This window comes from Ptiloglossa arizonensis, chromosome 6 (genome assembly GCF_051014685.1).
Source record: "Ptiloglossa arizonensis isolate GNS036 chromosome 6, iyPtiAriz1_principal, whole genome shotgun sequence".
NCBI lineage: Eukaryota > Metazoa > Arthropoda > Insecta > Hymenoptera > Colletidae > Ptiloglossa > Ptiloglossa arizonensis.
Genome location: NC_135053.1, coordinates 13,780,879 through 13,808,468, shown reverse-complemented (window position 1 = coordinate 13,808,468; position 27,590 = coordinate 13,780,879). Strand labels below are relative to the sequence as shown.

The window sequence follows — 27,590 nt, the reverse complement described above, 5'->3', positions numbered from 1 at the left end:
GAGCAATTCACCGTCCTCTCTAACAATTCTAAATTTATTCCACTCGGATTACTAACGCCGGAGAAATCCACGGAGCGGGAAATTCGGACAGCGCGACGGGAGAACGTTGGTATTTTCCATACGCGTTAACATTCTTCTACGAAACTTGGCGAGAATATTGTGCAAAGCGCGTATACTCGACACACGTACGAAATATTTATATAGGAAGTTCCGTATCGTCGGAAAAAATTCCCAAATATCGGTTTCTTCTCACTTCGAAAAAGTTTCTTAATAATGATACAAAAAAAATACTATAACGGATGACATTTTAATCGATCGAGGAAACGTTGACCCATTTGCTCGGAAACGAAGCTTCACGAGGTATCTTTATTTCGCGAGTGGAGATGTTTCGTCGAAACTCTCGATCGTCGAGTTCCAGTTCCTGGAGCGGTTTGCACCACTTGGATGAAACTTTACCTTCCCGAATTCAAGTTCGTTCGGTGTTCGAGAGCAGTCTTTCCACCGTCGTGGAATAGTAGCGGAGTGTGTTATGGTTACGCTCGAGCTCCGAGACACAAGTGGCGTGTCCAATCTCTGGCTTTATTTTTCCTAACTACACTCGAATTACCGAGACTGGCGTGTTTGTTCGAATGTGTCTTGTAATCTCGAGTTTGTATTTTCTTCCCTGCTGTCGGTCTATCGCAACCGGGCTTCCTTCTAAACATTCTCTTAAAACCTTTCTCTGGTCGCATGGGTTTTCGTTCCTTCTCCCCCGGTTGCCCTCTAAGTAAACATTCTCGCGCACGGTACTCTACAAGCAACCTACGACTCGCTCCATTTGCGTAATGGTCGCTCGAAAATTATTCGAAAACTTTCACCCATCGCGCATGAAACGCGCCACGTGCCAATGTTTCTCTAAATTTGTTATCTACGCGTTGGCTCGACTGATGCGATTTCCACTGGTCGCTAAAGTAGAGCGGGTAATTCGAACTTACGGTACACATCGGTTGAATTTTCATCCGGTTGTACGAACGCAATTTGCGATTTATTGCTAATTTTAACGCTCGAGGCGGCTCCCTCGATCGATTATCGATACGTGCTCGCGCCTAGCTCGCATAATAGAGCGTCGAAAAGGCGAAAAACGCGATGGAGAGAGAAAAAAAAGGAAAAAAGTTGATCCCCGTTGAATGGATTACGTTGTGATCGCGCGGCGTTCGCGCTCGCTCGACGGTTTCGGAGTGGCGGAGGAGCGAAAAACCAACGCGGCGAAATTTCATACGGCAAAAACGGTGTTGTACGCGCGTCGGTTCAACTCCCGGGAACAAGTGCGTCCATGTAGAGAAGTTAATTACCAGAAATAAGCGGCCGTCGAGTCGTAAAACTTGCACGGGACCGCGACTTGACCGGAGCCGTGTGTGTATCTCGTTAAAAATTTATTTACGAGGAAAGTTCGTCGCGCGGATTAGGGCTTTAATCTCGCGAAAAAAAAAAGAAAAAAGAAAATATGGAAGAAGAAAAACGAAAAAACCGGGGTCTCGCGAACCGACGTTGGAATCGTTCGTTTCCGTTTCCGCGCGAGTCTCGTGGGAGATAACGGATATCGACGGAACAGAAGAAGTCGAACCGTAAATTTTTATCCACGTACCGTGGATTTCGCTGCCGAACTTCGCCTCGACGAAGCACGTTTTGAGTTTCGGTTGTAAAAACGAAGTTTTAAAGCGGACGATCGAAAACTGGTCCACCTATCGAAACTCGGGGAAAAGATACGCGTAACTAGGAAATGTTTCTTTTTTCAGTGAATTCGTTGAATTCTATACTTGTTTATTTTCTGTTTTTTTTTTTTGTACGAGTAAACGTTTCGATTTAATAGACACGTGTTTACAGTTCAATTATCAGAGATTTACTTTCAAGGTATTTATTCAAAGGTTCGTCGAAATGGATAATTGAAGTGTTTTTTAACGAGGATAAAAGCGAGAAGGTAAACACGCGGGCGCGTGAGTACGTACACGTGCACGGAGATTACATTTATATGTAAATAGTTATCGAACGGAGTCAGAAATGTCGCGATTACGATGTAAATTGGTGCTTTGATATATTTCAAAATATGGTTAAACTTCGCGCGTGTTTATCATTCGTGGACATTTTCGACTCGTTTGCGAATTTGCGCGTGCAAATGTAATGGAAAGCGAGGGTACTGTAAAAATTAATGTTCGAATCGCGAAAACGGAATACTGTGGAGAAACGAACGGAACCGTTCGATCGAATAAATGTTGCGAATAAATCGTTACGGGTTCGTATTCGTCGTTTGTTCGAATAAAATTTTACCCATCTCTGGAAACTATCGTTGCATCGTGGCGATCTATCACGGTATTCGGTGAGGCACTGCAAGGCGTGCTCGTACGTGCATCGAATCTCATGGGAAACACTCGGAGTACTCGGTGTAAATTAATTCTTTCGACCTAAGCTTTTCAAGCGAACGCTCTGGTAACGCATGTGTTCGTGAACTATTTTTCCTCTATAAATAATACTCGCGATCGAAGTCGGGAACACATTTAATGGGATATCATTCAGACGTTCGTGTCGCGATAAAACGTTAATTGCGTTATTACTATTGCACGCGTTATAAGGCACGAAGATACGGATCGGGTAATACAATAACGGTACATTTTTATCGCACAACGGTACACGCCAATTGCAGAATAAAAAGTACGGTGAAAAAGAGTAGCAAAACAATCTACGTGACTGACCGATAACTAATCCAGGGCACACATTGTTCTCGTGGCTTTTTTCTTACAAACTTTTCGATCTAGATACGCTGGTAAACTCTTTGCTACAGTTTATCCGGTAAAGGTATAAAAATAAGGGTCGACCGACGTATAATAACAATGTATCTTTACCGTACGATACACACTACTTACGGAAAAAAATGCAACGAAAAAGAGTAGAAAAAATAATCTAGGTGACATTTATCCGATAACTAACGGGGAACGTTTCGTTTCCATATTTTTGCAATACTTTTAGAAACGTTTCGATCTAAATTCACTGGTAAAGTCTTTGGTACGGTTTATACGTACGCTATTTTACAACACATAAATTTTTATTCGCAAACCTCTCTCTCCGATCGCTACTTGTCTAACTCCTGCCACTATTATTAATTACATATGCGTGGCTATTAACTCTTATTGAAACCTACTTGATTTTATTCTCTCTCTATTTCATCATTTAGAAATTACCAAGCCAATCGAGCTTTGTGACACATCCGCTTTCTCTTCCTCATTCTCCTCTCGTTTCAATATTTAACATACCCTATACATATTTGTACACTGATAAAATTTCATCCCATTTAACTGAAAAGAAACGAAAAAATAGTAAAAATACACACAGGTTACTTAGAAAAAGTAAAAGTATACGTACAGTGTAAAAGATCAAGGAAACATTCTAGACGACATCCGATAACTAATCCACGGAGTACTTCGTTCCCACAACGGCAAAGCTCTACAATATTTACGAACGTTTCGATCCAGATTCCCTGGTAGACTCCTCTCCGCGCTATATCCCGGTAAAACCCACGGCTTCGATGTTTCTCGTCGCGCGGTGAACGCTTCCGATGGCGCAGGCGTTCCCGTGGTTTTTCCCGAAACGTCCTGTATTTACGCGAGCAGATTTCCGTCTCACGGTCACGAGAAAAGAGGATCGTTGACGGTTTTGGAACAGGTTCAGGAAACAGCTGTCGTTGGCCGTGCCCTGCCGTACCGTTTCGTACCGTTTCGTTTCGTTTCGTTTCGTTTCGTTTCGTTTCGTTTCGTTCCGTGTGGTCGAATTTATCGAGTTTGCCGAACCGTGGACGCCTCTCGTTCGCGATACGGTTTCCCGCTAAACGGTCGTATATTATTTTCCTATTCCCGGGAAGTCCGATTCTGCCACGGTGCGGGTAAACAGATCGTCCGCTTTGATGGTTTCCTCGAGGACGGTTACATTTTTATACCAGCGACGACGTCTCTGCCCCCACACACTGCCCCGCGGTCCCCACTCTCGGTACGTTCGCGTGTTCCGCGACCGTACCGCTGCCGGGGGCCGCAGACGTGTAATTTCGGATCGTCGAAAATGTTTCTCGCGCCTCCGACGCCGCGATTGGAAAGCGTTTCTCGGTAACGCAATTATCGCCAGCGAGCAACCAACACTCCCGTACGAAAAATACGACGTATCCGGGGGGGGGGGGAGAGGGGCCCCCACCGGCCACGTCTGTCCCCCCTCGCGCTCGTAATCGCGAGTCATCGAGGGCTCTGCGTGTTGTTGCGGAGGAAGCGGCGATCGAGACGTGTAATGAAAGCTCGATGAACCGTAATACGCGTAACGCCGAAAATAACGACGAGGACTCGCGCGGATCGGGTCCGCTCGGTGGTTCGAAACGAGTCTCGAACCACGACGATGAATTCTCTCTTGAATCGTTTCCGTGTCGAACGATCTATGGTCTTTCCGTGGAAAATTTTCTCTCGCGCGGAAGGACCAGTTTCTTTTCTTTGTTGTAATTGTTCGATCGAAACGCGAGTGGGTTAATTCGTACACGTCGATCGAGTCATTTGTGTCTCGTGGTCTGTGCACGGTTCGTTTCAATTTTCTTTCGCGGAAAATTCCCTGTTTTTATTCCGCGAATGATTGCTCATTTGATGCATAACGGCTCGGAGAATATTCTTTCCGTCGATAGAAAATTTTTAAGACGCAAGCTACTCGGAACAAGCGTTTCCGGACGCGCTTGTGCGGTTCAGTTCGGCAGGGGTCGACAAACTTTTTCCACAAAGAGCCGACTAATTTTGGATTTTGCGAGCCATCGAGGAAACGGTCCTGCGTCTCGTTTCGTCGAAATGTATTTACGCGTCATCGACTCCGTGCAATCGCAATTCACCACTGACATTTTTACTCGACACGGTATTTTTCTTTCCGAGAGCTCCGATTCTCTTTATCACTTCCCTCGAATCGCGAAAGAAATTTACCATCGCGCGATTAATTTGCGCGATCTTGAGCTTCGATCGGAAGAGCGAAATTCGAGGTTGACGCGATCGTAGCGTTACATATTTCATCGAACCGCGTCTACGTTTGTTTGTCGAATTTTTTAATTCACGGTTACCGCGTCGCGTTCGCCTTCGTTGAAAGGTTAACGCAACGATGCATTATAATTAGCGTTACAATTGTGCCGAACAATCGAAACGTACGAATCGTAATCACGCTCCTCGCGAGCGAAAGAGCGCGCGGAACGAATATAGACGTATATATAATCAAAGCAATTTCCTTTGTTTGCAGCACAATGCATCGCACCCCTGGGGATGGAATCTGGTGTGATTCCCGATGCAGACATCACAGCGAGCTCGAGTTTCGATAGCGGAAACGTCGGGCCACATCACGGACGGTGAGTGAATTACCGTGTATTACCGTCTCGTTTATGGAGCGCATTATGCAGATGCGATGCAATACGCATTCGGAAATATGATAAAATTAACTCCTTTGTGAGCCGCGCGGAACAGAGATGCAATTTCCGAAAATCAGCGCGCTTCGTTAAGCGACCTATTCGGAGATAAATTGAAACGTTCTCCGGGAAAAGATCCCGCGAACTCCGCCGAAGAATTCCTCGAATTCGAATTTTTTTACCCCCTCCACCAACCTTCGTGTCGTTGCAAAACATTTTCAAGATCCTTTCAATATACCCCAGCGAGAAAGTTTCTATGAATTTTTCGAATTCCACGATCGAGAAAATTTCCAACGAGGTAATTTTAAATTTCCGAATTTTCCCGCGCTGTTGTACACTCAAAGTTCGTGGAAAGTTTACAGTACCTGTTTATCATTTGTTAATTCGAACGCGTAAAAAAATACCCGTCGGCTGAATGTTCACCGTATCGAAAGTTACAATTTACCAATCGGGAAGTATTTCGTTCGCATCGGGCGAAATTTGATCGACGATCGTTACAATATTTACACGTTTACGTTGAAACGATCGAACGTTCACCGTGGCTCTGGAAACGGTGTCACATTTCGGCAATAATTTCCCCGGCAGTGTCGAACCGAAATTCGAAATAAATAATATCGCGGCCCGGTATAAATAATATTTCAACGTAGCTCGCGCGACGGGGGCGGGGAAGATTTGTCGGCATATCGATAGACGGAGATTTGAAAAAAAGCGCGGCAGATCGATGCGGGCGCAATTGTGCGATGGTGATCGACGATGGGAAAAGAAAAAGTTAGCCCGCTCGGTTCGTGATGCACGATAACGTTTCTGACTCCGAATGCTTTCTACGGCTTAAACGGATGATCCTCTTCCTGTCCGTCATCCTGTCCACGGCCGAGATAGCTCACGATCGGGACTCGAGCGGTCACCGTATTAATCACCGACTACTAAACTGCACGTCTAATTCGGCCTTCGAGCCGCAATGAGGATTAATGACGCGGTGCTGTCCCGCATGCGGAGCCATTTGTATCGAACGTTCCGAAGCTCTTAGGCATCGTTAACGTTGGTCTCCGCGTATTCCTTTGATTATACGTGCCAGCTAATTACCATTCCAAAGAGAGGATCTAGGCAAACACACGGAGATAGAGAGAGAGAGAGAGAGAACGGACAGAGTGTGTCCAAATACGAGGTCCCAACCGAGGGACCACCCACGGCGTTAATGACCCGAGGCTCGCGAATCGTTTAACCTCGAGGAACGTTTCGCCGTAACGGAATTTTTCAATTCCTCGATAACGTCGCGTAAAATAATTTTATCGTTATTGGACGTTGTAACTCGAGAGATCCATTAGCATTCGAATTGTCCGCGACCAGGTGCCGTCTTATCCACCCTCCCACGGCCACGACGGTGTACCCTTATCGAGGTGGTGGAAAACACGGATTATTTCGTCGCGTTACGATATCGTTGATACTTTACTTATCGCGGAGCGCGCGTCTGCGCGGGCTACTATTATCATTACGCGCGACGACTACGAACGGTAATAGAATCCGCGGAACTTACTGCAAATTGAGTCGCGTTCGCAACTACGATCGTAACTTTGTTCCCCTCGATGAAAGTTGCCGGCGTCGCGGGCGTAGTAATCCAAGTTCTTCGGGATTATTGGAATACAACCGGCGGGGTTGTTAATATTGAAATTACTCGTTAGAAGAATTAACGAAAGCGTACCACCAATCGAGGTAAAGTTTGCGTTGAACCGAGGTGGAAGGGATACGATAATCGTGGGAATCGTAAATATTCGTGATGTATTGTAAGTGTTTAACAGGTACGGGATATTATTCTTATCTCTGGATGGTTATTAAAAGCGTAGAGATCACGGATCACCCGACACGTCGCGAATGAAAATTTACGAGCCTCTTTGATAGCCACGGGTGGTCCGAGTTATTCGAACGACAGAGTAGGCGAACGTAGAATCCACCGAAACGCGAAGACAAGCCGCGAACGTGTTTATGGCAGGAGGTAGGGTTTCGTTGAAAGGACGCGTTAATGCTCGTATGGTAATTGTCGTTTTAACGCGTAAGAAGCTATCCCGATATTTTCCTTCTGGCCGCGATATAAAAGCAAGGAAAGCCTTTTCGATGCAATGCCGATAACGTCGCTTGGCGAACACTCTTTGCCAGTAGACCGTCTAGACCTTCTTCAACGGTATTTCCATGGCTTCCTGATACTGCGGGCTTCCCGGTGAATACCCTATTTACCCCATGCGACTCCGTTTACCCTAAAATACGCGCATCTAACTCGTATTACGCGCACCTCTTCGCTATTTTCGAGATACCGTGGATAACGACCTTCGTGGATAACGACCCGTCGATGGACGAATATTTTTCTTAATCGTGTCCCGATCAAGTCGCTAATATTTCAATCTTTGTGAAGTGCTTGGTACAATTTTTCACACGGAATCGGTTAAAATTAATTATCATCGGCCCTTTCGTAAGTGCTCCCTGAATAAAAGTGTAATAATATCTGGAACGAAAAGGTATAGTAAATTAAATCCATGGAATTGGGGTAATGTCGTTTTGTATTTCTAGAATGGATGCTCTAGAATCTTTTATTCGACGGTTTCTATTTTCGAAAGATACATGGAAGGTTTAGAAAGTAAATCGCGAAGGTAATCCGAGGATGGAAACAAGTGGTAACATACTAGTAGCATTCGATAAATGCCCCCAATTGATAACGTAGTCCAAGAATACAGGCAACACAATCCATTACCCGTTACCCGTTTCTTAAGTTTCTTAACTACAATCCACAAATTTACTCTAAGTTATTTTCTACACGTACGTAAATAATCTACAAGAGCACCTCTTGACCGAAACAAAAATGTCCTGTCCGCGAATCTCTCACTCGAAGAATCCCTCCACTTTCTGAAAATTCTAGAAACGATCGCTCCGTTTCTAAATACCATTCCAAGAACGCAATACAGATTCGTTACTCTGTACCCTTTCTCGACAACTACCCAAAGAATAATTTCACCCGTTCGTAAGTGAAATCCATAAGAGCAACCTCGTAACCGAAACAACAGCACGGGGAACGTCTCGGCTGTAAATCTCGAACGAAGAAATTCTCCATTTCCAAAGCAAAGGAGTGAGTTGGAACCGCGTAGGGTTTACTTTCCAAAAAGTTCGCGAAACCACCCGCCACCGTGGTCGAAATTCCCCGTTGAACACGCAAAGGAAACTACAGGAGTCTCGCGAGCGCGAGGACCGTAAAAATAAATTCCGCGTCGCGTAAGCGGGGATCGCCGCGCGTCTCGGCAACAGCGTCGTTTGTCTTCGCGCGCGTCCACCGGTCGCGTGTTGCTCGAACTTGGTCGCTCCCGTGTCCCGTAGCGGGTCCGCTCGCGTTCACGGAAGAACATTTTCATCGAACCGACTCTCCGGGTCACAAAGAACCGGGGTGGGCCTCCTTTGTCCCCCCTGTCGCCGCCGGCAACAAATCATCTCCGGGGCCGGGACGGATCGTAAGTCTGACGCTCACGGGCCTCCCCACCCCCACTCCTGGAACTAGCTCCCACGAGCGACTCGGTTCGTTCGTTGTTCGCGTTCGACAAACCATTCCTCCCGATAATCGGCCTCTTCGTCGTCGTCGCGCTTTTCGGCGATTCCGCCGACGTGGCAGCTCGCAGCTGAAGTCGGCGTAATCGTCCGTTCCAAGATTTATCGCGGAGCCGGGTGGCGCGCGCGCGTTCACTCGCTCGCTCGCTCGCGGAATGTCTTTGATGCCCTGGACTGTATCAAAGTGGCAGCCAAGGCAGTTCGAGTTCTCTTAATGGGCTATGAGTTATGGTCTTTCGCTGCGCCGGGGATATCCACCCTCTGTCTCCCTCTCTCTCTCTCTCTCTGTCTTTCTCTGGTGCCCTTCGTGTTCCTATTTACCTTTCTCGTTGATCTTAGGCCACCCCATCCCTTGTCTTCTCCGCTCGGTTCTTCCGTTCGCTTTTATCCCTCGACTTTCCGTTCTTTTCCGCGGCGAGGACGAGCGGCCGGGTTCCTCGCTCGAGAAGCACCGGGATCGCGCTCGGACCGCTTTTACTACCCCTTCCCGCGTATCAAAGCCACACTTAAAATTCTGACGCTCGAGAGAGGGCGGTAGCTCACCTCTTTATTGCCACCGCGAACGCTTTCGGCTCGTATATTACGAGAGACTCGCGCTCGAGCGAATTCGACTACACGGGCTCGCGCGTTTTTTTTCTTCTATTATTTTTTTTTTTTTTTCCGCGAGCAGGCGGGGAGCTTCGCGACGCGTTTCAAAGGGGTGGCACGGGGTGGATTCGAAGGTGCTTCGGGTTTCCGTCGCGCCCGCTCCGTGGGCGGGTGTCGTTGGAAAAGTAATCTCGGTAGGAGTGGGTACACCTAGGTTTTTCCTTTTTACTTTTTTTTCCCCCACTCCCTCCTCTTCTTTCGTAAACTTGGAATTGAGTTTCGAACCGACAGCCCCGAGCTGGGACTCCGAACTCCGGGCGCAGAAATTTATGACGATAATACATCGATAGCGGGCCGATCGAGTTGGCGGAATTGTTTCGCGACGATCGAATATTTTCCAACGGAATTTACCGTTTCGTGACTTCTGGTTTCACGAGCGGTCTGCGCGACAATATTTCGACGATTGGTGTACCAATACCGAATGAAGAAAATACACTTGACAAAGGTCTGTCTCTCCGTACAGTCGTTCGATGTATTTAGTTTTAGATAAATATGATTGGTAATTAGAAGGTTATTTTTTAGACGATCACAAAAGTAATCTTTGCAAACGTAAACTTTGTACGTTCGATTTTTTATGCGTTCCAATGTTCTGATTATTGTACAGGTCTCGTAAATGCGTTACAAGCGGGTAAAATACGTCACGCGTAGTTAGATTCGTCCATTGACATTGCACATCGTACGTGTTTGTTCGGATTAAGGTACTCGATCATGGTCGTATTATAATAAAGTAGACGGAACGAGCTTTTGATTGATATATAGCTGCCTTCCTTGATATATGCGGGTATAAAGTAATTAGGCAAACGATATGGAAATTTACCGAATATTGAGCAGAGTTGCGCAAAGTAAGAGTTCGAGACTCTCACCGGTATATTCTAGAATTAATTACAAGCAGCTGGAACGAGAATACGCGAAAATAGTCGAGCCATCGATGCGTACAATTATTTTACCAGTCTGAACGCACGACACACGGTTACGAGTTACAGCCGGTAATTCGAATATTGAAACGAAAAATTCCGATCGAAAACATTACGTAACATACGCGACATAGTACATTTCCAATGACACGGTGCATCACGATTTGACAATACCTACAGGTTGAACAAGAGATATGAAATTACAGGAAACGTCGTATAAAACAATTATCGGAGCCCGAATCCATTATCCTCGAAACAAACACGCTCGAATAATCGTTATTACAGATTAAAAAGGTACACTCTACTAAATCCGACAAACAGATTTATCGATAGCTAATATTTAATTCGTTAAAAATGACCCTGTGATACATACACACGTGACAGCCCGATGTAACCGATAACCAAGTCACCACGCATTCGCGATACAATCGTAAAATTGACTTATAAAAATCCCACGAAAAATTCACCGTACAAATATCAACCCTTTGAAACCACTACAATATTTACAACTAGATTCTCCGACATTCTCATTCCTCCCGACTGTATGTCGACGTTGCAAACTTGAAAATCCGATTTTCGAATATACCGATACTTTTTGAACAGAAGCACGATTCAAGTTCAACTTGGAAAAACTTCAAAAATAATTAAATAATTTAAAAACGATTGAAAAATTTGCCAAAATATTGATCGTGGAAAATCATACAACTCAGTCGTATTTCGAGGCGAAACGATTCGTTGATAATCGATCGTTAAAGGAGAGGCGTTCACGAATCGTAACCTCGTTCTCGCGCGGCTCGTGCGCGCGAGCATCGCGCTGTGAAACATTTATAGGGCAAGATAGCGGTTAATGAGGAACTAAAATGGTAATAAGCACGGAGAAGTGAGACGTCGAACGAGGGAACGAAGCGATTAGATTCGACGCGACACTCGCGCGATCTCGTTCTCTCATCTCTCTCTCTCTTTCTCTTTCTTTCGTTCACTCTTTCTCTCCGTTTCTTTGATTTCCTTCGCGATCGGTAGAATCCGTGCCGACATTCCTCTCGCAACGCGCGTTTTTCGCGGCAATCGCGGTCGAAGGGGCGGAAGGTTTTTAATGCCATAGACGAGTCCGCGAAAGGTATGTGCGAATACAATTATTAGCCGGCTCGAAGTGGCTTCCCCTTGCACCGTTCTCGCGGCGGTGCCGGCTCATCTTTAATTCATGCCATCCGGCGGCTCGACTCGATCGATAAATTATAATTTCACCCCGTATCGCCCCGACGAGGTGACGGTTATCCGTCAGCCGCCAGGAGGATCACGTATTTATACGATTTCCTTTCTGCGACGATGTAACATTTCCGATTATACCCTCATCCTCTTTGCTTTCGTCTTATCGATGGATTTTTATCGCCGCGTCAATTGCAACGTCTGCATACGGCGCGTCGAGTGTACGCGACGAACGAAAAAAAAAGAAGAAAGAAAAAAAAAACAAAGAAAAAAGGAAGAAAAGAAAAAAAGAAACGAGAGAGAAAGAAGAGGAAGAAAAGAAAAATACACCCGGGAAATTCATCGAGTTTTGCAGATCGTTTTGGTTTCCCGGTACTCGACGCGGTTCGTCGAACGGAATTGAAAAATAATCGCGCGCCACGGATTCCGCGAATTACCGATCTATAATTAATACCAGCGGGAATTAGTTTATCAGGGGTGTGTGGGGAGAGATGCGGTGAGATTCGTAGAGGGTGGAAGTTTCTTGAGTGGAACGGGCTACCGAGGTTTTTATCGCGTTTGTAATTTCGAGGGTCGCGTTTGTAATTTCGAGGGTCGCGTACTCGATGGTATTTCGAAACAATGTACCGAATAGTTGGGAAAATTGATCGCGATGTCGCGAGACGCGGGTAAAATTACGAACATCGAGGAAAATTAATATTGTGCACGATTTTTTTTGTTTTTTGATCCTCGTACTCGATACTTCGATCTACAGGATGAGTCACATCGAGTGTTCTTTTCAATTTTCGTATCTCAAACGTTCGGAGATATCAACGAGACCTTGGAGAAGTAGCTATCTCCTCCTCTTAGAGAAGGAGTCATTCGTTCTTTCGTTTTTCGTCGAATCGATAACAAGATCGTAGTTCTCGTCTCGTACAATACCAACGATTAATATTCTACAATCTATGCACATCGATATTGCTCTCTAAAAGTAACATATGTCCGTTTCGCGCGATAAATGTCATCTAAAAGAGAAGTAAACACAAAAGTTGCGTCTCGATCGTATTGGCCATCGATCGGATATCTTCGAGTTCGCGGCGCGCGATTCCGTTGAAATGATTCACCGTTCGTTCCAGTTTCTTTCCCGCGTTAAAAGAAGGTTTCCCGCTAAGAAACCGTGGTTCTCGGCGCGGAAAAAATAAAGTCCCCCTCCCCTTGGTAATCCCAGAGTAAATATTTCTCCTTTGCAGGCTGAGGCAAGAGAGCCACGGAGGTGCCTGGTGCCCGAAGCAGCAGATCACGACGGAACCACGCGAGTGGCTGGAAATCGATCTTCACACGGTCCACATGATCACCGCCACCGGCACTCAAGGCCGGTTCGGTAACGGGCAAGGTGTCGAATACTCGGAGGCTTACATGCTGGAATATTGGAGGCCGAAGCTCGGGAAGTGGGTTCGTTACAGGGACGTGAGGGGCGAGGAGGTGAGTTTCAAAGGATCGTCGAGAGGACGATAATCGAGCTGCTTACTAGCGAGAGGTATCAATTGCCCTTTTTATCGGCCGCGATAACTACCTACCGTGTTCACGGGTGCACCGAACGTACAGGACGCGGGGAACGACGAACGCGTGAAAGATACGAGGTGTATAATAAAACCTTACGGATCGTCGGAAGTCGGGAATTATGCACTCGGGAGGAGTAAGCCTCTCGATCGGACTCCTAACGAATAAATTCTCGTTAAGTTGGCCAAAGTTTCACCGTGGAACAGTTATTGCCCGTAGGGAAACAGAGGGGCTGACGTACGACGGGATGTTATACGTCATTCGCGATACGTATTTGTTATTTCGGTAAACACGAGAATCTTATTAAGGATAAAGTATCGCGGTTGCGAAAATCGACCGATGAAGGAGCGTAACTTCTAAATTGGGTCGCATTCTTTTCTCGATTCTTGCAAACGTGCACCGTAAATCTTTAACGTTGAATCGTGGAAGATGTAACGAATATTTACGGTATTACGTCGATAGATAAATGATAGAATTTAAGAGAAAAAGACAGAAATAAGAAAAATATTTTACAAATTCTCCCCGACGCGATTCTACGCGTTTTCGCGGCCAAAATGGCGATTGTCCGCTGCGTTTCTCGTTACTCGCCACGTATTGTCGCAGCCGACAAATAAAAGGTCGCGATGCGAAACAATGGAAAATTTTAACATTAATTAAGAATTTGCGCCAGAAGCGAGCACGCCAGAGGCCGTGCGAATCCCTCGCTAAAATAGGGAATTAACGAACAAAAGGATGCGTGTACGGGAACCGGGTAGCAGGCAGTGCACACGTGTCGCGAGCGAGCGGAAAATTCCACTGGCGTTGGCACATTTTCGTTCTTACCTTTTTCCTGTAATTTATCAATGAACGCACGAGCACGACAAAAGAAACAACGAGCGTGATAAATGCTCGGGACACCGAGCGAAGTGCGGCGAGAGAGGTCAGTTCGCAATCGATACACGTGTCGAGCGTTAGCGTTTTTCGAACGAGACTAACAGTTTTACTTCGTACGTTAAGATTTTATATATACTTCACTTTACCGGTTTATTACAATCCCGTACGCGCGTGTTTACAATACAGTTTGTTCCTACGAACTGCATACACCGCTTGCATTTGCAACGCTCACTCTTGCACTCGTGGATCGTCGTTACTCCAGATCAAGATGTTACCAATTTATAGCTGATCGCTTCTATTTGTTTTTTCAAAAGATTAATACGATCGTTGGCAAACTCGAAATTCCAGGCTCAATATTTCATTAATTGTACCGTCGTATATTTTATATACGTTCGTTGTCTTCACTTTACCGGTTTATTGCAATTCTGTACGCACGTGTTTACAAGACAGTTTGTTCTCACGAACTGCATACACCGCTTGCACTTGCACCGCTCACTCTTGCACTCGTGGATCGTCGTTACTCCAGATCAAGATGTTACCAATTTATAGCTGACCGCTTCTATTTGTTTCTTCGAAAAATTAATACGATCGTTGGCGAACTCGAAATTCCTGGCTCAATATTTCGTCGATTGTAACGAGGAATACAAATTATTAATAACCAAGTTGTTACGCGAAGTGTAAATGTACTTAACATGGAAGCCATAGTCCGGTATTCATGGATTCAATCTCTTAGGACTTGTAAGATTGTTCGACCTAAGTAGAGCTTGTACTTGGGATCGAAACATCGAGGAAACTTTGCCGTGATAAATTTCTAACGTGAAATTCTATTTTTTTTTTTTTGTTATCGAGATCGTTGATCTCGTTATTGGGAGAACGTGGTACTCGAGGTACAAGAAAATTGATGGTCAATCGTTGAGCGAAATTGGGGGAAATTACTACCGGAACAAGGGTGCAACGCACCGAAATGTCGATTAACATACGGCAGGAAGGCAAAATATAATAGATACATGTTCGAGATTAAGAAGAAATACGCCTAGCCGCGTAGAATGTTTAATCAAGGGTAAGGGCGAGCGTACGGAATACGAATGAGAATGTTATAACGCGTGTTTACGAAACGGAGAAATTACTTAATCCGAGAAAATTCGGAGATCGAAACGATTATAGAATTTTCTGAGTAGGTTTTGCGTCGAAATAGTTAAAATTCCAGTTCGAATAATATTTACAAGAAATGAGAATAAAAGTTCCAACGTGACAGGAATATTTCTTACGTCGATTCTAAAAAAGTTTTCGTTCGCTTAAAGAGTAATTCGAATGTTAAATTACTTAAAAAATGATTAGTTTCTTATTATTTCCTATCTTTTACTCGAAATAAGCACAACAACATATTATAATCGTCGGAAGAAAAAGAAAAATTACCAACAATATACCATAAATTTGTAACGCTACTTATTTCACGAAACCTTCACCAGAAGAAAATTCTAAAATATTTCCATTCATTATTAGAGATTTCTAAAATATTTATTCCTCGAGGACAGTTTCGAATAAAGTTTCAAAACTAGGAGTCGATACTTAAAAAAATACTTGAAAAGAATTCCCGCATAACCGTCGAATAATAAAATTGGATCGTTTCCTTCGATCGGGTAGAAAACGCGATCCGGTTCGCGCGATCGCGTCAATTCGGGCGACGTTACCTACGCGCGGAACACCGCGCGGAGGCGCATAATTCAATTCAATTAACCGGTCACAACAATTCACCGGTCGCGAAAGATCTGCGGGGGTTACGTGTAAGCGGAATCGCGCGGTTAAATTTAGTCACGGGGCGATACGCATAAAACGAGCCAGCGCGCGGATTATTGAGAATGATTTGTGGCGGTGTCCGCGAGTCTGTGCGGGCCGTGAGCGCGCGGGCCGGTAACTAAACCGTGACGTTAACAAGACGTAAATCTCGGACGTAATACGCTAACGCTCAAAAGTGGTCCGCAGTGCGGTTCGATGCAATTTACCGGAATAGATCGGTAACCGTGAACCTACGATTTTAATTAGCTATGACGAACAATGGGGGGCACGGTTCGCGTTTATCTCGACCCACTTGGAAAATAGTGTTCGGTAACCGGTAGTACAAATGGCGATGTAATCGTTCCACGCGAGAAAACGAGTCAAAGAATATGGTATAACATTATTTCTCGTGGCTTTGTTTTTTTTGAATCGAGTCTGCTGGTCGATTCTTCGAAGTTACGAATAGATTTAACCGAACGGATCCAATACGCAGCGGTGCGTTCGTGGAAGCAGGGGCCCGTGTTGGATCCCTGTTGGGCCTTGTCGGACGGTAATAAAATTTCGAAGATTTTCATCGGTGTGTATTCTTGGAAACTTCGATCAGAGACACGTGCACAAATACGAACACGGTCGCAACGAAAAGAACGGTAGGTACAAGAAGATGGAGTGTGTATTGAACGATGTTGGTTCATTGGTATTAAAAGTAAACAGATGGAATTTTACTAACTAATGGTATGGAGTAAAAATTAGTATTAAGGTAAATAAAAAGAATAATGGATAACTAAATTTGTCACGTCGAGACTGTGAGGTATTTCTAGGGAGGAAGAAGACCGATCTTTGTTTAAGGGGAGTATGTTGCTACGAGTGAGTAGAATGTGGACAGTGTCGAGTAATAACTTATTGTTAGTCTCGAGTTTCACGAAGGCTGTCCAAAACGTCCGACCAAGTACTCGCGATGTCTCTTGGACATTTTCCTTTTTCCTTACAATACACACATACCCCCCCCAAAATATTCAAAGTAGGTTCTTACCAAACCAAAGCGTAGTTTCAAAGAACATTACACCGCATTTTTCATTCATTTTTTCGCCTAGAATAAACAATACGTTGATAAATTGACGTGCGTAACGTCAAAGGGTAGGAAGTGTTATACCGCTCTATTATCTGACGTAAAAATTATACTTTCCAAACACACTAATTATTTAAAGTTTAGAGACCCGTTCCAGCATTCTACTTTCCAACGAGAGCACAGAACATCGAAGTATCTCGAGAAGACGTGAAAACGATACTTTCCGAAACTTCTAATTATTCAGAGTCTAGAAATGTATTCTAACTCTTATAAAATATCTAATTGATAATTCGCATATTTATATAATGTAAATAATTACATATTCTCCTAAATACATTAATTAGATATTTTTTTCTAAAGAAAATAAAACGTGTAAACTAACTCTCTACTTTCCAACAAGAGTACGGACCGAAAAGATTAAAATTTCCAAAAATTATGGTTATTTATTCCGATAGAAATCTACCCTTTCTTCGACACGTCGACTCACCAGTTCCCTACGATGCTCCATCGCGGCTCGTGTCATCGGACACCCTGTATACAAAGTCCCCTACCGCGCGAGAATCCCGCGAATTCGCAAGCTTCGCGAGCGAGCTCCTCTGCTCCTGACGTCGATGAATGAACCGTCCTCGGCGCGTAGTACGCGAGCACGCGTCGTCGTCCCCCAAAAAAGAACCACCACCGTCACTTCGCGATACCTATTATCGCGGACAGCCACGCGGAACCACGACGGTAAATCATTTTGATTTAACGACGATAGTCGCACGCGCGAGTGTGTCTACTAGAGAGAGAAAGATAAAGAGAGAGAGAGAACAAGCACCAAAGGTTTTGTTTCGTTCGCCGTAAATACGACGCCAGTCTCGAAGGGTTGTCCCTGTGTCTCCCCGCGATTACTCGGAAAGAAGTGGAACCCGCGAAGGTGGGTGGGCAGACCGCGACGGGTGCGTTCTCAATTGAATTTTTAACGCACGGTGTCCCGACTGCTCCCGAGTTGGCGGACACAAAGGCGAACCGGTAAATCACCTCGACTCGTTGGCATTGTTTTCAGTTTCACCGCGCGGTTACCTTACGATTTTCACGCCGGCCGACCGAAGGAAAAATCCAGATGGCCGTTGCAGACGGTGAACGTCCACGAAACCATCGTGTTTACGCGATATTTGCCGCGAAGAATGAACCGATGTGTTTCGTTCCACCACCGGGGTTGTATTTTTTTTTATTTCTTTTCTTTTTTCCCTTTTCCTTCTCGGAGTCGTATTTTCATTCCACGTTGAAGGCCCAGGCGGAACGTTTTTACTTCGGAGGAACGATCGTGATTCCAAGGGGAACGGAACGAGGCAGAGGGTGCAGGGTAGGGGGTGAAAAAGGAAGAAAGAAGGAGGTGAACGTCCAGTCGACGAGGTGGATTTCCTTGGAAGTTAGTACGTAGAGAGGGTGCTTCCAGCTTATTTGTATAGGAGGGTGGATCAATAAAACGAGGGAAGGGAAAGTCGTCGCGTGCACGCGGCTCGGACGATTTCGACTCACCTACATAGGCGTGTACCTGGCTGAATAGAACCGAGGTCGAAACGACCATGACGACGAGGACAACGACGACGGCGCCACGTCCCACGAAGGTCGAACTCGACGAAATTTCAACTACCTTCTTTGACCGCGGACTTCCCCCATTTGCATACCGTAGCGAAATAACCTTCACCTCGCTGTACGCTTACCTCGCGAAAGTGACACGCACTTTCCCCTCGGATGTATCCTCCGACAATGGTGCGACGCGAGTCTCTGAAAATGTGCCGGGATTATTTACAGGACGACGGTGCAAACCGTGGCTATTCCACGGGATGTCGCGCGTTTTTTTGGTTTTTCTTTCTTTTTTCTTTTCTTTTTTTTCGTTTCATCCGCGCGAATACCGTGAAAATTATTGGCGACGCGAAACGAACGTTTCGGTTAAAAGCGTTGAAGTATTTCGAGGGTAACGTTACACGGTGGGCGTGACTTCTTTACAGGCGGAGGACTCGGACGTTTGAAGGTCACCGGTGTGTCTCTCTTCGCCGTGGAATTCTGTACGGGATTTGGTTTTTTTGTTCGCGGATTTTTTTTCTCTCTTTTTTTTTTCTTTTTCATTCGTCGCTCGTCTTTTGCGGACGCGGACGCAGCGGCTTAGCAGAGGACGCATCGCGTTGATAAATAGTGGCGATGCTTTTAAGTGTACGAAGCGTACGCTAGAATAACGGTAGTCGTATAGAGCAATTTCGGAGTTAGGATGCCACTTATCTTGGGAATCCCGATTTAACTACGGTCGAACTTGGTTGTAACGAGCATCGGGGGGACCGACGAAATTTCCTAGTTGCAACCGTTACTCCACGTATCGGTGGCGAGTTGAATCCATTTTCTGATTTATCTTTAATTCCCGGTACCTCGACGAAAATATACTTAACCTTGATACGATCTCTCGTTTAGGTTATGTTCGCGAGACGTCTGGGTGAAAAGTGTCTCGAATGTACTGAACTCGTGTTTATAACTGTAAGATACAAAGTGAAGGTCAAGAGAATACAGGGACATTCTCTGTAACCTATTACAGTACTGTATCTGTTAATAGTCGATAATATTGGGTTGTTGGGAAAGTCATTTCGTTTTCCAAAATGGAGAATATATAATTGAATAAAATGTTTATACCTTCTAAAAATATCGTGTTTCATTTTCACCAAAAAAAAAAATGAAACGACTCTCCGAACAATTCAATATATTTTTACCTGTAGAAGATAAGGAAACGACTAAAGAAATACAGTAGCACGAGATTATAGAGATGTAATCTGTTACAATACTATATCTATCGCTACATAATGATAAATTGACATTGGCATGATAAAAACAACAATGATCTATATCTATTGCTATTACTAGTACTAGATATCCAATACTATATCTATTGCTGCATAATAATACATTCGTTGAAACGAACGCAACAATGATCTACAGAGTGCCAGATGTCGTTAGCGAATGGTCGATCTTAATTTTGTCTTCATACTGATGCAAAAGGTTTGGCTATTCTTCTTTTTGGGTTTCCCTTTCAGTTCCAAGCCTCGAGTCGCGAAGAGCAACCTGTCGTTCCCCAAGTTACATTCCTGTACGTTTCTTCATCCCGATTTTATATTCTTGTACGTACAATCATTGTACTACAGTACACGCGAGATCCCTGCATATTCTAACAAACTGTACATTACAATCAGAAGTTTGCAACGATACGTTTACCCGTAAAATATAAGAAAAGAAATCTCTTCCAAAGAAATCCAAGAACACCCTCTCCGATCTGTTACGGTAAGCTTCTCTCGTAGTAGAATATTACACGTCGACCATTAGTGTTATTACCAAGCTTAAACGCTGCACGGACAACGCAATTTATCAACGAAACGTTCTCCCGATCGCTATCGCTCCATCCACGATATTCTAATCGAGCTCTAAAATATAACGTGTTGTTCGCGTTTATCCAACCGGCTGTTACAAAAAAAAAAAAAACCCACCGTTCTTGCCATTTAACGCGTCCTTCGATGAGGCCTCCTTCTCTCGCTCACGTCGGGACACGTTCGCGGTTGCTCGTGCACGTATGCGTGTATTAATATTCGTCGTGGCACCGAACGATTCACTCCGAATTGAAATTGATTAGAGAAACACAGGTTCCCGCCCACTCGCCGCGAGATATTTCTCGTAATGCTCGCTTTCGCGAGACAAGTTTAACATTTCAATCCGTCACGGTCGTGGCTCAAGATCGGTTATAAATTACGGTCCCCGAAACGGAGCCAGCCACCCGTCGATTCTCGCCACGGTTTTAATCTCGTCCATAAAGCAAACTAATTAAGTACACGAAACCGTGGACGACGCGCGAGCCGCGGCGTGGAACCGGTCGAAAAAAGTGAAAGGAAATCGAGAGTCTCGTTAATCGATGGCGACCATTATTCGTGGAAGCGTGGCTCGTACGGCTGGTTCGCTCGAGGTAGTCGCTCGGGCGAGGGGGGGTGATGAGGCGGGGGAAAGAAAAAGTCGTCCGCGTCGAGCGGCATTCGTTACCAGCGCCCCGTGGCCCTACGAGCGACCGGAAACGGGGTACCAGTTCGAAACGAAACCCGGCCACCCAAAAAACCTGGTCGCCGTGAACCGGACGGACCCCCACCCAGCTCGGGGATAAATCCGCAGAAATTCGTGTCCACTGCGCGCGCGAGCGAGCGTTCCTCCCGCTGCGCGAGACCACGCTGTTCTCCCGCTTAATTACACAACGACACTCGGCTTATCCGGCGAATAATCTCTCCTAACAGCTCGGTCCGGACCGGACGACGACGTCGGTGGTACCACGCCGCGCGGGTTGTCAACGGTCGGCGATTCGCAAGTCCGCTCGAGAACGAACCGCCAAGGAAATATAGGAGAGATAGGGGACCGAGGGGAGCGGAGGAAGAGGAGGAGAAACGAAAGAGGAGGGAACTGAAATCGCGCGCGAAGCGTCTAATATTTTTAAGCAGCCCTATTTGGCGCGACGGAGATATACTCGCGCGGGCATAAATTATCTCTACCGCTCGGTCCCCCTGGTGCTGACCCCACTGTCTAGCCGAGTTAATCGTTCCTGTAAAGTATCCGCTCGTCCGGGTATCCTCGCGAAAATTTAACGCGCGCCGCGCTCGTTTAATATTCACTGGACGGTCTCTGATTTTTAAATCAACGCGAGGAGTTTGCGCGAATACGCGCGAAAGATTCGAAAGCCGAGCGGGGATCGATCTTTGCGCGCTCGCGAGCTCGTTGGGAAATCACCCGTATGGAATTCCTGTCGCGGAATGCGACGAAGAGAGTCGGGAAATTCGGGAGCATCGAATCGTGTTTATTAGTAATAGATTTTATCACGGATTGGATATATTTTGCGATAGAAGGAACAATAAAATAATATCGTGAGAACGCGATGGACTGGAATGGAATTGTAAAAGATGGGTTAAGATTGGGGCGGTTTCTGGGTCTTTCTCGACCCTGCGCGTTCTTACGTATTATTTTTCTGCAATTAAAGCTAAGACTCTTCGATATTCCCTTGTTGTTAGTCGTTTTTTGAAAAGTTCTACACGTTTGGGATATTTTTGCAGTCGAATGAAAGAATCCTTTAAGGTTTGAAGAAGAAGGTATTCCTTGCGTACAAAAGACTTGAAGAGTACTAGGTTTGCGACACACGGGCTAAGAAAAATGTCCGTTTAGAAACAGCTGCAATTTTCCTGACCACCGTGAAACGATAACGGTTGTCGCCCACTTGACAACATCGGGTCGGTTATATGTCTACGTGTTGATATACGACGAGTTTTGCGTTCTAAGTAATAATAATCCGGCGAGCCAGACTAATTCCAAGCGTTCCGTTCGACTGTTTACAAACACTCCGATGTTTTTCGTACGATTGGTATCCTCGTGTATTCACTGGTTTAGCGTATTCAATTGGTTTAGTGTTCGGTAAGAGCAGTATAAACGACGGACCACCGTGTAGTTATTTATTCGAACGTTGCATCGAGTGTAAAAGTGAAGAGTTATCTAATCGTTGATTGTATAATCGCGTCGATGACGAGACGTCTACAGTCGTGCATTGAAATGCAAAGTACTCGTTCGGAGCATCTTTTACGAGGGTAATACGAAATAACGAGACACGAAACGCTACGTTTTCTAAACAGTAAACAAGACGTATGTTTGTACAAACTTCTCTCGTTATCTTCAAGCGCTGAACAGGACCCTCGAGTATTGTCCATTCGTTGCGTAACACCTTGTACAATAACGCGTTCGGTCGATTTCTAGATTTCAATTAATGGGTCAACATTAGACGGTACACCAACGCTCTTTCCTCGAGAGAAACAAATTTCGTTCGAAAAGAACGCTAGTCCGTACCAAGGGATTTGCATCGTTTCGTGTACCGTAGAAATTCTACGTCAGTGGTTAAATATTACGTTTCTCTCGTAGGTATATTAAGAGAACACGGTAGAAAAAAAATGAAGCAAAAATCAACGAGAAAGTTCCCGAGTTAGCGGGTGACGACGCCATTATAATTCCTTTCGCTCCACCGCAAGAAAGTAACTACAGGGAAGACGACATTGTGGAAAGAACGGCAGCTAGCTATTGCCTAGTTTATTTCAAAGAGGCCCTCCCTCCGTGTTAATTCACGCACGGGGGAATCTCCTCAAACAGTGCGTTCGAAAAAAGATCCACTTTAAACGGCGCTCTCAAAGGAATTGCCAAGCAAAAGAACACGGGACAATTTTTCATTCGCGGCAACTTGTTGACTGCGAGAACTTTATTTTCTGGCAAGAAGGGAACATTATCTTGAGCCTCGCCGAGTGCTTCGATAAGTTTCGCCCGTCTCCGTTTCCAAGTAACGTGTTTTCTCTTCTCGAATACACGAATTCTCTCGCGCGAGATTCCCGAGAAAATCCAAATTTCTAACCGACATCGTCCAAACGAAAACCATCTCGACGATGAGAAACTTTCCTCGTTTTAAATACCCTAATCCTCTCCTCCGCAAGATTACCCAGGAAACTCACATTTATAGGTAACGTTCTCTAAACAATCTTCCTTCCATCGAAGATGAGAAAATTCGCTCGTTTCGACCATACGGTCCACTCCTCGGCGAGACTACCGAGAAAACACACATTTGTAGCTAACGATTTCTGTACAGAAAAAAAGAAGGAAAGTATGCCTCGAAGATAAGAAAGCGATCGAATCGAGTTCCCTCTTTTCGCCTCTCTCCTTCCAGCTCGACGCGGAATCCACCAGCAGCCACGTCTCGCGAGACAAGTGTCTCCCTTGTTCTCCAAAAAATTCTTCCAGATCGGCGCCCGCTGATTCCGGAGGGTCGACGAACTTGAGCTTCGCGGACGCGTGACGCACCCGAGAGGGGGAGAAAATACATCGGAGGGGGAAGGGCTACACCTCGGACCACCCGTTGCGTAAATATCCGTCTAATTAAACCGTTGGACGGCTTATCCGTCACGATCTTCCTCGACGACACGGGACCATCAACGGTGGCTTCTGTTTCGGTGGCTGAGCGAGAAAAAGAAAAAGAGAGAAAGAGAGAGAGAGAGAGAAAGAAAGAGACCGCCGTGGACTATTCGGGATCAAGACGCACGAAAACATTAACATAAAATGGGCGTTGGTGGCGCGCCACGCCCTGCTACGACTTCTTCGACCCGCGGCGCTGGAATTTGTCCGCGACGAAAAGTGACGGGAACTGAGCAGAGAAAGAGTAAGAGAGAGAGGTAAAGGAGGGGGTTAGACACACGAGACGGATGGTGGGGGTACCGGGGAGGATTTTTTTTTCAAGGAACGCGCGCGAGATCGTTTCGACGCGCGGTATCGTGGAAAAGTCTTTTTCGAACGGCAGCGCGTCGTTTCGCCTGGAACGCGCTGGAACGCGTGGGCGCGGAGATAAATATCGAGATTACTTATTTTTCTTAGTGGACGAGTCGACGGCTCGTAAATGCCGTCGTATTTTCGCCCGTGACTCCCCCTCCCTCCCTCCCACCCTGGACGCTCTCCAGTTTTCTCGGAATAAGTTGAAAACTCGCGGAATCGTTCGCGCGAGTTTCACCGGAAACGTTCGAACGCCACCGCTATTAACGGAACGAATTTTTCAATCGACGCCAATTACTACCCAAGATGGCGGACGGGGATTTCAAAGGATCGAATCTTCGTCTCGCGCGCCCTCGTCGTACGTGGTTCCCGCGTGCTTGGTGTTGCGGCAGAAATTATCGATCGATCGTCCCGAAGATCCACGGTAAATGTAATGGGATAAGAATTCTTTCGTAATGGATCGGAATTTTTTTTCCTGATAGATCTGCGATTTTTCTTTTTAAATTTCCGAGTTGGGAAAACTCGGTTCTCGCATTTTTGTTTCTGATAAGTTTCCATCGTGTTGTTTTAAATAAATTATAACTTATTTGGGTACTGCTTCGTTTTAATAGATTTGCTACAGCGCGTGTTTGTTGTGTTATGTATTAATACGTGTTACGGACCGAACCTATCAAAATGAAATAGTATCTAACTAAGTTGTGATTTACTTCAAACCACGTACAATAGAAACTTACCAGGTTATGGTCATAGAACCCTTCCCTGGTGAAAATGAAACGCTTAAAGAATGTAAAACCAAGTGAAAACTTATCAGTTTCTACATTCTCCCTTAAGCTTTTGCTATTCGTTCAACAAGTGTATACATTCCCCACGGAGTGGAACTACAACGCGAAAACGTTTCCAACGAAAATTTCCAGAGCTTAACGAAACCACTCTTTGCCGAGTCGTTTTCCCTAAAATGAAATCGTCCATTAGCGAGAAGAATAATACTTCTCGTACACGGATTACGCGATACACCCTCGAAAGATTTTCCCAAGACGGTGAACGTTTACAAAATTTCCAAAAGGTGAAGATTCCAGAGTTCCAGACCCCTTTGGCGAATACGTTGGTCGGTTTACGTCGCAATTTATTCTGATTTTCGTTGCGAAACGGCGAGAGGGAGAATTGGGAAGGAGGGGTGGGGGGGTCTGTCAGCCGAAATTTCAACAAGCGAGAACGGGTCGCGCGCGCGATCTTCTTTTTAGCTCCCCGCTCGGATTCGGCTAGACTTCTTTCAGGACTGTTTCGTTTCGCGGGCGTATTTCAGCCTCTTAACGAGCGTTTCGCGCCGGGCCAACGGATCGCGGCGCGCTCATTAAACTCTTGTAACGAAGTAGAAACGGGACGGTAGTTGTCTACGATGCGGCGCCCGGCGAAATTTCACACGTGTCGGCTCATTGTATTTCACCGTTCGCCCGGCGCGCTACCACCCCGGCTACGTTTCGATGTGCTAAACATCAGGTACCGGCGTCGCGGCGGGAATAACGAGCGCAAATAAAACGGTGTCAGCTACTGGTCCCAATTACCGGACCGCCCCGCCGCAGAACGTGCCGGTACGACCGACCGACGACGACGACGATCATCTTTTAATCGGGTTTCCTTAACGCGATCCCGTGGCCTCGGCCTCGAAAACGAAAAAGGGTAGTATAAAAGAACCTGGAACGACCGCGCGGGTAAATAGGACCTCTGCTAGAAGAGAGAGAGAGGGAGAGAGAACTGGATATTGGCACGAAATCGAACGAATCTCTTCGCGCTGGTTTTAAAAGAAACCCGTAAACCGTGATTACGTTCGAACGAGGAGAGAAACCGATTGCGGATCGATAAGGGATAATAGAGATATGTTTAATCGTTCGTTTTCTACGATGCGATGTAATTCGAGTAACTTTAACGCGACGTGCATCGTGTACCCTGTTCGATGTATTTTGATATTTCGGATTTTTACAACAGTGGGATATTGTAATGTTGGATACCCTTTCTTTGTGGAAAGGAACTCTTTTTGGAAGGGATACGATGTACTTTCGACAATTGTGTTTAGAAGAATTTGTGTCACGACTCAAAATACGATAGAGCATATTTTTTGGTTTTTTGGTGAAAATGAAACACGATATATTTCAGAGTGTACAAACGTTTTATCAAATTATATATTCTCCCTTTTTGGAAAACGAAATGACCTTCCGAACAACCCGATATAATCGAATGTCGAAAGTATGAAAGACGGAGGACAGTTGTCAAACGCTTGTCTTCCTATAAAACGGAAAACCTAATGAATTGAAAGTGTTCTCTGACTGGGTCAGCGTCGAAGTTAGGCTCGTTTTATATTTATTCGTAAATTGAAAAAGAATATCGTAGAATTCAATGATGTTTGAAATTGAGTCCAGTGCCTTCCCCCTCTGTTTTTCTTATTAAAGCTACCGCGATAACTACAACCTTTGCCCTCGCAAAGTTTTCTTTCTCCGCTTGGAAATGTTCGATCGCGCAGTCCGAGCTCGGTAACGCTTGAAATGGTATTTTAAAGAGTATCGATTAGGTTCGCGCGGCATTCCGAATCGCGCGACGCTCAGAATGTTTAATTATATGTCGCTTTTGGTCGACGATGGTTCGCAAGGGCGTAGCGAGCGAAATGTTTTCACGAACGTTATTAGGAGTCGTGGTGGCATTCCACCGCGCCGCGATTTCTCGTTTCACGCGTTCTCGGATAGAACAACGCGCGTTCTATTCCGTCGGCGGAGCGCGAGCTCGAAGGTCGAAACGCGTGTATCGCGGAGGAGGATCGAGAATTTCTCGGACGGCGTCGTCGAGGGTCGTCCCTTTCGAAACAAAGGACCTCTTATTTTCCACTTACGAACTCGACAGCGCCTCTCGACCCCGCCGCGAGATTCTCACGTATGCTCGCTTACGTGACCGTGGTTTATCGCGTTCGTGATCCCGACAGGTGTACCCGTACGCGCGCTATTTGAATGTTCATTATCGATACGATCGTCGATAATTTATGGCGTTTTAATGATACGTCTCGAGCACCGTATTCGTCCCTTTCGAACGATGCTTAGATAATTCCAATCAATTTCGACGGATAAGTCGAACGTAATTGGACGTGGATTATTTATCGCGATCCGTGCGTTCTTAGAACGTCGTACGTGTTTTCTTCGTTAAGTGCACATCCTTTCGA

The 27,590-nt window shown here is 45.5% G+C and overlaps 1 protein-coding gene and 1 long non-coding RNA gene across 4 annotated transcripts in view; one reads left to right on the top strand and one right to left on the bottom strand.

Moving 5' to 3' along the window:
- LOC143148084 (discoidin domain-containing receptor 2) overlaps positions 1 to 27,590 on the top strand; it is a 199,761-nt gene that overhangs the window by 158,714 nt on the left and 13,457 nt on the right. For all 3 annotated transcript variants that reach the window (XM_076313992.1, XM_076313991.1, XM_076313990.1), the window contains 2 exons: positions 5,278 to 5,383; positions 13,020 to 13,251. In XM_076313992.1, coding sequence (XP_076170107.1) covers positions 5,301 to 5,383; positions 13,020 to 13,251 — 315 coding nt within the window. In that variant the 5' untranslated portion in view covers positions 5,278 to 5,300. The remainder of the gene's footprint in view (positions 1 to 5,277; positions 5,384 to 13,019; positions 13,252 to 27,590) is intronic.
- On the bottom strand, positions 1,763 to 3,913 carry LOC143148181 (uncharacterized). The gene is made up of 2 exons (XR_012992431.1): positions 3,394 to 3,913; positions 1,763 to 3,326 (listed from the first exon to the last, which is right to left on the bottom strand). It is a non-coding gene; the product is annotated as an uncharacterized LOC143148181 (long non-coding RNA).